Source organism: Trachemys scripta, chromosome 13 (assembly GCF_013100865.1).
Source record: "Trachemys scripta elegans isolate TJP31775 chromosome 13, CAS_Tse_1.0, whole genome shotgun sequence".
NCBI lineage: Eukaryota > Metazoa > Chordata > Testudines > Emydidae > Trachemys > Trachemys scripta.
The window spans coordinates 33,381,825-33,394,953 of NC_048310.1; the positions used below are offsets into that span (position 1 = coordinate 33,381,825).

Below are 13,129 nucleotides of genomic sequence, written 5' to 3' on the forward strand. Positions count from 1 at the left end.
ATGTAGTACCCATCTGTCGGTGACTTGACATGCTGGATTGTTTTGCCAGAGTTCTGGCATATACACACACCGATTATATTCGGGATTCACTGATAGCAGTGGAGAGAGCAGGAGTACTTGCAACAGGAAGAGGAGGTCAGAAAACCAGAATATGTGATATAATTCCATAATGATACCTCTGTGCCCACACTGGGTAAAACATCTCTATCCACCCCAGGTTACACAAGTCTCACTGTGCTCCACACCATGGCAATCCCAATATACACAGGGACAGAGATCAGCATCTCCTAATTAAAAAAAAACAAACAAACAAAAAAACAGCCCCTGCCATTTCACTAACAGATACTTTTGAACAGTATTAATTATAACCATCCAGTAAAAACACCTCGGTGTCATTATGACCAAGTCAAAGAAACCTTTGCATAATGTGAAGTGGCACGTTATCTTTTCTACAATAGAAGAAGAGGGGAAGGAAAGAAGTTAGAGGGTCACACATTTGGAAACTAGTAAGTTTTTAATACAATGTATCATTAGTCTGTGGAACTCACTGCTACTAGAAATCAAAACATTTATATGATTATATCAATTGCTATCCTAGACAGAATTAAAAAATTTATCAAGTGTATCAACCTTAATGCTTCAGTATATACCAACCACTAACAGTTAAGGTGAAGAGAAAGTCCCTCCTGTTCCTCCCATAAATATGTTAGCGCACAGTTATCTATTATGGGGTATTATATACCAGATAATGTCAGACAAGACTTTGGCTGGGATGTCAATTCTTATGTTCCTTTAATAGTTAGCAGTCTGTGCAGCTGTAGTTGAACAATTCCAATTCCATACAATAGAGAGAATGGTGTGTGCACACTAGCTATTGCATTACAGCATATAGAACTCCACATTGCTTAATAATTAAGTGTATGCAACATTTTATTGAAAAAATATGATCCTTCTGTACAGTAAGTATAATTTAATGGGCTTGGTAAAAGACAAGCCTACAAAAAAGCAGCTTCTGTACTTGTGCAAGTGCAACCCATCGCTGTGTGCAATGCAACACCTCTATTTCCACGTACTGGATTCTCAATATACTCAGAATCATACAATGATGGGCTGCAGGAATTTTAAATGGGGAAGAACTGCACTGGACTGATCTTCGATCCACTGACGGTTTGAAATTGATTTAAGCAACCTCTCTGTGAAACTCCTAGACTGTTTGCGTCTGTGTTTCCACTGTTTCTAACAAATAAATATAAAAATAAATAGGGACCTGCCTCCTCCACAAAACCATAAGTCTCAGAAGCTACACACTGTTTGTAGCAATCTACATACATAATCAACTATATCAACATAATTTATTTAAATCTATAAATGTATTAAAGTATAAATTCTTATCCAATACTTGAACTGTAGTTCTGGAAATGAACCCACAAAACTGTAGCTTTGTCAGACAGTTCTTACAACTTAGTGTTTTGTTTAGAAAATGCATTATAGGTGAACTTCAGCAAAAACTAGCTATATAATGTAGTCCTATCCCCATAAACGAATATAAAAGCTTTTAAAATCTTGTTACAGTAACTGACTTTCGAGTCCTAACTTTATACACAGTTTCTAAAAACACTGCACGTTAGCCCTGTTTTCTAAAAAGAGATTTAGTGTTAAAACTACATTCACAAATGCCAGAGCATCAAAGCAGAAGCCAAGTAAAATTGTAGATTCATGATTCACTTGTGTTGCCAGTTGGATGGTGTACTACTGCAATACAAAAGATATGTATGTAGCAACTGGAGTGTCACTTGACAAAAAACCAATAGAACCAGTACTAAGATCTACGGTATACTGTAAAGGTTGGTGAGAAAAGTCTAGTAAGTCATTCAGGAGACTGGATGGATGATGGAAAGTCTGTGTTTGTTTGAAGGGAGGAGAGAGAAAGAGAGAGAACCTATTTTCTTCTCCATTTAAAACTGGAATGTCCTTTGTCATCAAGAAGGTAAATGTGCGATGGTGCAGAAAGCTGTATTAAATCAAGAGTAAATGGTGATGACTTCACGACCACCTCCTCTAACAAGTAATACTCTCTCCAAGCCCTCTGTCAAAACCTCCAGGAATTCCATATCTGTATCAGTAAAGTCAAGGACAAATGATATTTTATAACTTAAATGCAGACACTGAGTCACTGTCATCCTTTTTACTGAACAGTAATACAATAGCAATAAGTTTTCTAATATACTGAGTGTATCTAAAAATCTTGAGCGATTTCTTGAAACAATCCTCTTAGATTTCTTAAAAATGAATTTATTAGTAGGTCGATTGCAATTGGGAGATTGAATTCTTCTAAATAGTACGGGCAAACTCTTTAAAGAACTAGTGCAGTTAAACTTTTGAAGAACTGGTAGAGTTAAAGTTTCTTAAATTTATATAAACATTTCATATTCATGGCTGCATATACTTTGAAAATGTTTATGCTTTGAAACCAAATGAAAGGCCAAATTACATTTTAGCAGTAAATTAATTTATTGCAACTTGACTAAATCTGACAGATCTGTGTTGTCTTTGTGGACAAATATAGCATCAAGCACAAGATGTATGGGATGCCCCAGCCATATTTGGAGTCATGTTTAAACCATATCCTAAACTTTTTTCAAACCCTGCTCCCTTCAGAGTGCAAGTTGGGTCTATAACAGGGCAGGAGTGGACAGTTGTCCACCATGAGATTTTAATCCAAGACAAACTTTAGTGGGACGTAAGGAAAACAGAGGGACAGCTGATTCATGGATACTACCCAGAAATTTCTCCCATGCTGCATCTATTCCTTAAACTTTGAGCTATAGGAAGCTAAAGAAGCCAGTATGCCATTTTAATGTCACACAAAAACTTAACATTTTCCCTGCTTTAGAAACACACCTGAATCCACAAAAGTCACGTATTACCCAAGCCACTTCCTGGGGAGGATGTCCATACTGCCTCCTAGGAACATGCTCTAAACCTCTCTGAAAATGTGAACCGCCCTGGAAGTGCATCTTACTCACCCCTACAGATTCACAATTGTAAATGTCAGACTGGCTAGATTTCAGTTGTTACAAAATTCCAAACATAGGGCCAAATAGGCGATAGATTTGAAGTTACCATGTCAGAAGTAGATCTTTTGTTAGTATAATTAAACTAAGTGCTTCTTTAGAATCCAATCAGTAAGCATTAACCTCTTTCCCCCACTCTCCTTGTTGATTTTTGTGTACAGGAATTCATTCTTATTAAATGCTTCAAAGTACAATAAGAAAAGGGTAGCTTATTCCTTGAAAGAGCAAATATTATTTCTATGTTAAGTAATGTCAGCCTGTTTAGCCTCATTCTGTAGGAGGAAAAACTCCTGCTACTGAATTTCCTTACTGTTGCCAAAGCTTATGAAGGCAGGCCCATCAGAGAAAATGAAACTAAGAAAGGAGTGTAGACAAGACAGGTCAGGCCCTCTGACAGGTGACGTTAGTAAAGCATCTTGGGTACAAAACAGGAGAGTGGCAAGGCAGATCTGACTTTCCCTTAAAAGTATTTACTGTATCTCAACAACCACGATTTACTACTTTATCCCTGTGACCTCACTCCTGTCCCTGTTATATCTTTAGTTGTCCCCCGTAATTAATTGAGATCCTGGACTTTGTGGATCCTCCCCTTAGGCTGAGGGAGGTCCTTTAGCAGTGGGTGGGTTTCCGCCAGTGCACTTCCAGGATCCCAACAGGACGATTTACTACTTTCATACCACTGGAACAGTAAGTTACACTTATTTTGGTTTAAATAAATATCTTTGATAGGCAAAGTATAAGAACCTGGTTAGATAGGGAGATGCATGTTTTTGAGTATCATCTTGGCTTTCCTTCAAAGGATACAGTTTTCATCACCATCTACATTCTTTGGAGGGCCAGGCATGTTGAGTAGAACAAGTCTGGCATCATGGGATCTATTTACAATTACTTCATTTAACTTCACTGCTGTGTGCATTCTTCTGACATTTGACTGGTTCCTGTTAAAGAATCACATGTTTACTGTTAGAAAAAAACTTGTAAAACTGAACTGGGAAAAAATCATTACAAAAATATCTTATAATGACCATATCTATGAAATACTATTTAAAAAGTAAACTAATCAAACACTTTTCCCCCCAGGTTTTATTTGAAAGGTACAGAGTTATTTGTACCTCCACGTGTTTAGAGCTAATACTATTCCACTAGTTTTTGTGATCTGTGTTTGGAAGGCAACATTTAACTTATTTCCCATTCCACTGCTGTGCTTGGTCTCTCCTAAGCAGCTATTGCCAGACCGCATGAGATAAGAAATTCACCCTTGAGATCACCAGTACAAACAAACTCTATTGCACTGACGGCCTCATCTACTTACTCACTGATGCCAATGGTAAGAGTCTCATTGACGTCAAGGGGCTTAGGATCAGGCCCAAACTGAGTAAGACATGGGCTGGAGTGGATGGTTATTGACTATTAAAAGTGGAAAATACCCAGGTATACCACTGTGACCTCAGATTAGAGTTGAGCTGGAATTCTTGAGTCACAGTCAACAACTTGTAACAACCTAAGGAGCGTTCCAAACTGGCAGGGCTTTCAAGCAGAGCATTATGCTCCTACACCAAGGAATAAATCACTAGCCCTATGCATCCGCACAAGGGGAATAAGGCACTGCCCTCTTCCTCTCTTGCATGGGCCACCCACGTCTTGGGTTTCAGTACAGAAAGGAAAGCAGGCTCTACAGAGCCATTACTGCTCCCTTGCTCCTGCCAATGCGCCAGTCAGCACAGCCAGCATGCCAGGTGTGGTACATTGTGCTGAGTGTAAGCCCGGCCCAGTTTACTTCCTCTGAATCACAGTCTGGTCCTTAGGCAGCATAACTATATACGGCCTCTTTCTCAGGGCACATGGCAAAGCAATAGTCCAGGTCACACTGACCAAAAATCCCCCACTCAACACACTAAAGTACAGAAGAAATCCTCAACTCTGAGAACTCCATGTCTCACAGATAACTCAGAAACTGGTGACAGCAACACCAGCCCACATTTTTAAGAAGTGCACTTGTGTTTTTTGAGCTGCAAAACACTCATATCCTCACAGAAAGCGTCCAGGATTTATTACACTGAAAATATGATCAGATCACACCAATCCATGCTGAATAAGAACTAGAGAGTCAGGGAGTCATTTTTAGGCAGAAGATGTCTCCTGCCAATAGGAAACTAACTATTTGTGTGGCTAATAAGGGCTAAAAAGGGAGAACAAAACAAAAGACAGACAGATAGATGCAGACCTAAAGGGAAAATCAATTAGCCTTTGCAACTTGGATAAGGATTTCTTTATTACTATTGATGTTTTTCAACCAAAACCAGGTATTTTAGGGAAGGGGGTTACATAAGTACCCATTTTACATGTTACAAATTATGGTAACAGGCCTTACTGAACTCATTTCTTTTCTGGAGGCTTTTTTGGTTTTGAAGTCAGTTTAATTTTAGCTTTCGTCTTGTGATGATTACTTGGGTTGTATGTTTGTTGACATTTTGTAAGGGAATAAGCTTCCCCAAAACATTCAGAAAATGGCAGATACACGGAGGTGACTTATTTGCACTGCTTTACCAAGAAACAGTGCTGCTGCACAGAACTATTTAGGAGCAAGATTTACAACAGGGTACAACTTGCCCGGTTTGGAATACTTTCCTTCTGATGTCATGCTATGGCCGTATGTTTTATTGAAAAAGTGAGCACAGTCTCTGCCTCTTCCATGTCAGAAACAGAAAGGTCACAGACAAGAGAGGCAAGACTTCACAGTACTATAACTATGGGAGATGAGGAAGGAATTGTTATTTTTGTAATCAACTTTTGGAGGAGATCCAAAGAGACAAAAAAAATGTTCAAGGTGACCCTTAAAACTGGCATCTATCCAGAGAGCTGAGAAAATGCCATTTAGTATGGTGTAGGCATGAAAGGAATGGTTCACCCAGCCTCCAGGAGAGACTACGAACAATGTTCCTTTGGGGACAGGATTGGGGGCATGTGCAGACAGAACTGGACCTTAAAAGAATCTAATTTCAAGCTGCTATGAAAGCTACTGCAAACAATGGAGAGTAAAAACATTCAAACGATGGTAAAAGCACTTTGACTATGTCCTTTGCGTATCATATTTAAGCTTGTGAGAAAACTACAAAGAGCTAGAGAAGTTCAAGTCAGCACTGTCCTGAATTTCTGTTCTGTACGACAGGCTGAACTTTGGCTTTCCCATCATCTGATATTGTGCCCCAACAATAACACACATCCTTTGATCACCCAAACGGAAGTATGCCATTCTTGAAAACACAATTAAATGCTCAAACCTGAAGTTGTTTTTCCCTGGTTAGACGGGGTAACTCTTGCAGACTTTGCTTTATGTTATTTCTAAGATACCTATCACCTTAAGAATTAAGGACCCAATCTTGCACCCTTTAAAGACAATGGCAAGTTTCCCCTCAACTTCAAGCATGCAGGATCAGGCCCATTGTACAGCATCAAATGTAGGCTAATAATGTCATTCCTTTTCATCTAGGGAGAATTCTAGATCTTCCCACTCCCATCCACAGAAAAACATTTTTAAACAATTAGCAAAAAAACTTACAGGTTTTCCCACTCTCTGAAAGCATGAAAGGGAGGTAAGAATACATCAATTTAAATTTAAACACAGAATTTCTATGGATTTTTAACCGTAAAATATGCTAGAATTATCAATACCAATGAATAGGAATTTCAAACACTCAGGAATTTTCACTGAGTTACTTAGCAGTAAGTGATATGATCATCTGCCAATAAACTAGTGCTGGATGGTCTCAGATACACATATATTACATAAGGGATTACAAACAATTCTTCCATTTTATATGAAGCCACAACTTAAGGACCAATTCTAGAACTTTGGGGATTTTTTTTTAGTATTCATAGCCACATTTAGCTCTGCATTAGGGTGACTAACTTTGCTGACTTTCCACTATTAAAGCCTCAAACGTTTAAATGCAAGAAAGACCTGTGCAGTACTAAAACATTTTTTAAAAAAGGAAGTCAAGTTGTTTTGTCATTAGGGGTGTCGTACAATGGACAGCAGTACAACCAGACTTTAACCCCAAGTGGTCTGAGATATCAGCCCCACTGAAACTCACGGTTTAATACTGATCAGTTCTCTGAAGTTTTCCACTGCAGTGTTCCGGTTCCGTTTTTCAGAGTCGCATTTCTCTTTTGTCCATGTCATCTGAATTTTATCAGGTACTGTCTCCCCCTCATCTTCTTCATCCGAGTACAGGCTTTCCAGCCGTATTATAGAATGTCTGTCCTTTACCAGCTGGGCCTGAGAAGTGTTTAAATGGCAAGTTGAGTTCTACTTTCACAGGTTAATTTTATCTTTTCTGGATCCCTTTCACCAAGTAAATAGCTCTCATTTCATTGTACTCTTCATACTCCTGTATTCAGGAGAGGAGCCAGAGCAGTTCACTAACACAAAGAGCAAATAGGGTTATGGTGCATATGAGTCAACCAGAATTTGGACCAGTGTGGGTGTCTCTATACAGAGAAATAGAGAACTTGACATCATAAGATAATATGGAACCTGGCAGCCCAGACTGACCCCAAGCTGATGAAAACTGTTCTGCTCAGATGGGACAGCATAATACAAATTGAAGAGCTTTGGAGGCCAAGTGAATTAGTTGCCTGGTTCTACCAGAATCCAAGACATGACATAAACCCACACTAGCAAAACAGGATGTGTCATGAACTGGGACAAACCCAGTATATCGCATGTACCGGAAACTCTTGAAACTTTCAAGAAACCTCCTAAGTCTTATATTCTGAACTAACAAGACATCACATAATCATTCAGGGAAATGCACAAAAGGCTTTTTACAGCTTACGTGACCACCATGCATTCTTTCCTAGGACAAAGCATTTCTAGCATGGCTCCATGAGTGCAGGCAAGATGTTAACCAATAGGAATAAACCTAGTTTTCAGACATAGCAACCAAAAAGGCTACATTGAATGTTCGTTTTCTTCAAGATGTGGGAGGTGTCTATGTATTAATTCATGAAAGTTTTACAACGCTATATGAAGAATTTGAAATGGTACTAGGAACAGTGCTTGGATTCATCCACCTTAGCTTTTTCTATAGTGAATGACATACCTCCCTTTCCCTTTCTGTTTTGGTCAGTCTCATTTGCCTCAGCATCTGAGATCTCTGCTCCATCATTAGGGTCCGCTCGTAGGTATAAGCTGAAATATCACTGTTTTGCTGCAGAAATAAGAAAAATATTCCTCTTTGTAATCAAACAACTTACTAGCATTCAAACCTTAAGGAGAAATAGGATCAATCCCTTACCATTTCTACCACTTCCACCTCTGCTTCTATTCGTAGTTGATAAAGGAAAGTAGCCAGGTCCTTCTTCATCTGAATGCTGTTATCATCCATCTGGGCTACTGTGAAAATTCTCATTTTGCACTTTCTCCAGACCTATGGGGGAAAATACAAGTTCTCAAAACACGTGAACCAACAACTTATTTTCTACACAAAACAAAACTGTAATAAATATAGCACCCTTGTTTTCCAACATAGTTATTGTACTGAGCTCTGTGGATTTTTTTTTAAACACATCCATACTATTGACTTTCCCATCAGAGAAATCAAGCATAGTTTAGGAGCATTGCTGACGCATTGTGTTGACAAACTGAGATGATTATCAAGCATGACTTTAACAAACACAGTTAATGAGCCATTAATGTAAGGCAGGCCTTAAATTTGTATCCAGCTTCTCTTTTGGCTTAAAGATAACAAAGAAAAGCCATATGAGGCCAGCCCAATGGTCCTATGAACTAGAACATAAGAAAAATCCCAGTTAGATTTCTCACTAGTGAGTCTGCACATTTTTCACTGCTATGTTTCCCTTGACAAAACCCATGAGCCTTTTTTTTTTTTTTTTAGGTGGGAGGGGATACCTCAATAAAACATTATTCATTCACCCTGGTCTGCTCGCTGGTGAGACTGCCACAAAATCTTGACATATTTCATTCTTCTGGGGTGTTTTATGATCTTTATATTCTTTTAAATTTTAACAACAAATAAACTTAACACTGATGTGCTATATGCCAAGGTTTGTGAGATTAATTTTTTTCTTGCATTCCTGTCATGACAAAACCAATCATAGCCTTTACATTGGCTGATAAGTTTCCTGGCCCCATCAAGTGATCCCACTGGCCAAAGCTGAAGTGTCTTCAGCATCAAGTGACCCCGCTAGCCAAAGCTGAAGTGGCTTCAGCATCAAGTGACCCCACTGGCCAAAGCTGAAGTGTCTTCAGGAGGCTTAATATTTTCCCATCCAGCCTAAAGCCATGATGTAGGGACCCGCAAAGGACAAACTGGGAAAAAGTCACCAAAAATCCCAAGGGAACTATATTTTAAAATCATTTAAAATCATCAACATTTTGGACACAAGGGGCATAAATACTGTCTTATTTTTAAAAGATACAGTACTACTGAAAGACTTTTTTAATCATCTTATTTTAACCATCTCTCCTGATGACAGAGAGGTTAGTGGATTCCTTTCACTTAAGGAGACCTAGGTTCCTCCTCTTTGCCCTGGTCTACATTGAGGGGGGAGGAGGGAGGTCAACCTAGGATACGCAACTTAAGCTACGCAAATAGCTGCCACTGCCACTCCCCCTTCGACTCCGCTTCCGCCTCTCACGGGCTGGAGTTACGGAGTCAACAGGGAGCGCGTTCGGGGATCAATTTATCCACATCTAGACGAGATGCGATAAATCGATGCCCGACAGATCGATCTCTACCCGCCGATCCAGCAGGTAGTGAAGACCTACCCTTTGTCTTTAAGAAATAACCACCACACTTTGGAATAATGGACTGCCTCTTCCAAGGGAAGCCAAGAGATGGAGCAAGGCAAGGCAGCTCAGAAGAGGTGCAATCATTGGTAAGTATGGGATAGAGAGAGGGACAACTTTCTTTGTACCTGCCTGTTTTAGAGAAAGTTTTCAAATTTGTTAAGTTCCAATCAATTTGTGAAAAGTTTTCATTAATTTTTTATTGCTGGTTTTCAACCAGTTTGAGTGCTCAAAATTTCTCAACATAATCCAATTTGATGAAGAAGTCTATAGTTTTCATAATTTGGGGTCATTTCTCAACCAGCTGTACTACCAGCACTATTGTGGTCCCTCACCTTCATGATCATCTTGAGTTTATTAAATTCAGTTTAATTTCTGGTACTACAACCGCTTAATACAAATGAATTCTTTCTTTGGTTAACTAGTACACCAGCTTCCGAATTAACACTTGCTTCATAACCTGACAGTGTTCTCCTTTTGCATGCATATAATCCAATTATATTGCAATGAAATACATCAAGTGTCTAAAATTTAGACATCCATTAGGTCCTATAGCCCTTGTGAAAATGGTATCCATAAGCAGTCTGCTGAGTCCTTTATGGTACACTTCTTATTAAATTTACATAGCTATCAACAGAAGGCTGAGCAAGCCTTTGGGGGGGAAGGATAGTTCAGTGGTTTGAGCATTAGCCTGCTAAACCCAGGGTTGTGAGCTCAATCCTTGAGGGAGCCACTTAGGGATCTGGGGCAAAAAACTGTCAGGGACAGTACTTGGTCCTGCTGTGAAGCCAGGGGACTGGACTCGATGACCTTTCAAGGTCCCTTCCAGCTCTATGAGATAGGGATATCTCCATATTTAAAAAAAAAGTCTCAAACACAGCTACAGGAGTGCTACCTTTTCAATGCAGTACCTTTCCTTTTTTTACAAGGTAAAGATTTGTGAGTTTGTATGACCACTCCAGCTATGATCAGGTAGGAAAAGATACATTCTGGTAATATAAGAATGTATTGTACATGAGAAGAATGTACATGTGGGTCAAAAACCTTTTTTATAAATATATAATACAAGACAAAACGTATTGGGAGAACAGCATGAGGATCTTCACTTATTGCTGGCTCACTGTTCCACACCATACACTGATGCATACATAGTAGGCAGACGAATTTGTTCTCTAGCTCTTTAAATCCTTACTTTATGCTGCTTCAGTAGAAAAGGAAGCAACATCAACATGCCTCCATCATGCACAATCCACCACACATCAATGTTGCCTTCGTTGTAACGTTCATGGTTGCTGGGATAGAAAGACACATTTTTGGGCACCAACAGAGCCAGATGGGCAGCAGTTGTACAACGCACAGTATCTGCAGGGAAGGGGAAGAAAGCAAACAGTCACTTTTCTATGGTACTGTAAAAGAAAATTATAATGGAAAAGGCTATTCAGTGAGCAAGTGCCACTTACCCATAAAATCACCGCTCACATTAAATACATGTATTTACTCCTTTTGTATAACTGTGCAACTATAAAGGCTTTTTAATTGAAAAAATGGTATTGTTTATTAAAAAACATTTGAAATGGCATATAGACACATATACCTGTCAATGAGTGCCATTACTTTACTTTTTACTTTTTTTGTTAATATTCATGCAAATAGTGGGAAAGCAATACTGAACTTGCAAAATAAATCTGTTCAATCACAAGTATAATGTGTGTAGAGTAGTACAGAGAACTTGGTTCTGGGTGTCTAACCACATCACATATTACAACTAACCTATAAATGTTTTCCAGGCTCTCGCATCTTCACTTTGTCTCCAGCCATACGGCCATCCCAAAACCACAGTGTTGTGTTTCATGCCACCTAGTCCACAGGACTGTATCAAGTGGGCAATTCCTTCTCGAACCTTGGTGGCTACAACTACTTGACAAAATCCTTTCACTTTCTCAATTTCAATCATGTTCTTAATAGTCTGGAAGATAAGGCAAGGGAAAAAAGTTCTCCATTAAAATGAACTCAGACCCTCTACATCAACTGATTATTATACTTCTTATGCATGTTCATACTGTAATCTGCATATACTCATCAGGGGCAAAAGTTTACTGCCCTATTTTGAGAAATGAAGGACAGGAGAATCATATGTAGTATAAGGCTTCATATGCTATAAGGCTTTATAACAAAGCTGCAAGATATAAACAGAACAATAATGGCCCGGGCTGTGTGAGTGCCACTGAAAATCAGCTCGCGTGCCGCCTTTGGCACGCGTGCCATAGGATGCCTACCCCTGATCTAGAACTTAATGCCACAGCCATGACGTGTCTTTTAGATCTTTAGACCCCAATTCAGCAGTGCACTTAAACATGTCTTTAAGCACTTTGGGCAACAGGCATCTAGTACACTCGTGTTTAAGAGCTTTGCTTTACTGGAGCCTGTTTTACTTTCCACAAAGTTTAATAAACGTTCACTACAATTGTGTAAAATCATCATTATATGTCAATAGTTAAAGCACGCACCTGTTCAGCAGCTTGGGCCTCTCCATAACTCTCCAGGAAATTCCCTTGGATCACTGTCCCTATGATAGTCAAACCTTTGCCAGCTTTCAGCTGAGAAGCAAATGTTAACAGCCTCGGATACTTCACGTGCAAATCTTCATCTAATTTCAGAAGCACCAGCAATTGAGGCCTAGAAGAAAAGAAAAAGCAGTCCAGGTAATTCTTATAAAACTTTTTTTAAAATGTTTGCTTCACTAGTTATCTTAATTATGCTTCAACATTAACACTAATATCCACAACAGTGAAGTACTATCGCTGTACCAATATGCACTGAAAGGGCAGTACTTGATGTTTTATTTCTTTAAACAAAGCAGATTTGGAATATTGTCTGGAGAGTCTTCTTCCAGGTGGGTTTGAAGCAAGGATTTTACTAGTCTGAGAGGACTGCATTAGCATTTTACTTAGAGACTGATTTTCAAGGATCTGCCCGATATAAAATACATTGCCTACTACATTTATGCAATAAAGCTACCTTCTAGGTCTATATGGATATTATGTACCAAACACCTGGGAATTAAGATTACAAATGAATTTCACCTTCTTCTGACATGTGAGATACATGCAACTTCAGTCTGACAATACTTTCTTTCCCAACATTCAGCTATGAGTAACAGAATACCATGATGTATACGATTTTGTTTGTATTATTTAAGGTGACTTCTACTCCTCTGGATAGATGGAGGAGTGCTCAATAT

General features: G+C 39.0%; 1 protein-coding gene across 2 annotated transcripts in view; it reads right to left on the reverse strand.

Moving 5' to 3' along the window:
* Positions 1 to 768: 768 nt before the first annotated feature.
* The window catches only part of SLC12A4 (solute carrier family 12 member 4), a 67,277-nt gene continuing 54,916 nt past the window's right edge, over positions 769 to 13,129 (reverse strand). Inside the window, exons 17-24 of one of the 2 annotated variants that reach the window (XM_034788232.1) lie at positions 12,396 to 12,564; positions 11,659 to 11,854; positions 11,081 to 11,250; positions 8,375 to 8,506; positions 8,180 to 8,287; positions 7,169 to 7,353; positions 3,879 to 4,012; positions 769 to 2,113 (exon numbers count right to left, since the gene is read on the reverse strand). In XM_034788232.1, coding sequence (XP_034644123.1) covers positions 2,022 to 2,113; positions 3,879 to 4,012; positions 7,169 to 7,353; positions 8,180 to 8,287; positions 8,375 to 8,506; positions 11,081 to 11,250; positions 11,659 to 11,854; positions 12,396 to 12,564 — 1,186 coding nt within the window. In that variant the 3' untranslated portion in view covers positions 769 to 2,021. The remainder of the gene's footprint in view (positions 2,114 to 3,878; positions 4,013 to 7,168; positions 7,354 to 8,179; positions 8,288 to 8,374; positions 8,507 to 11,080; positions 11,251 to 11,658; positions 11,855 to 12,395; positions 12,565 to 13,129) is intronic. The other variant, XM_034788233.1, reaches the window with a different exon arrangement.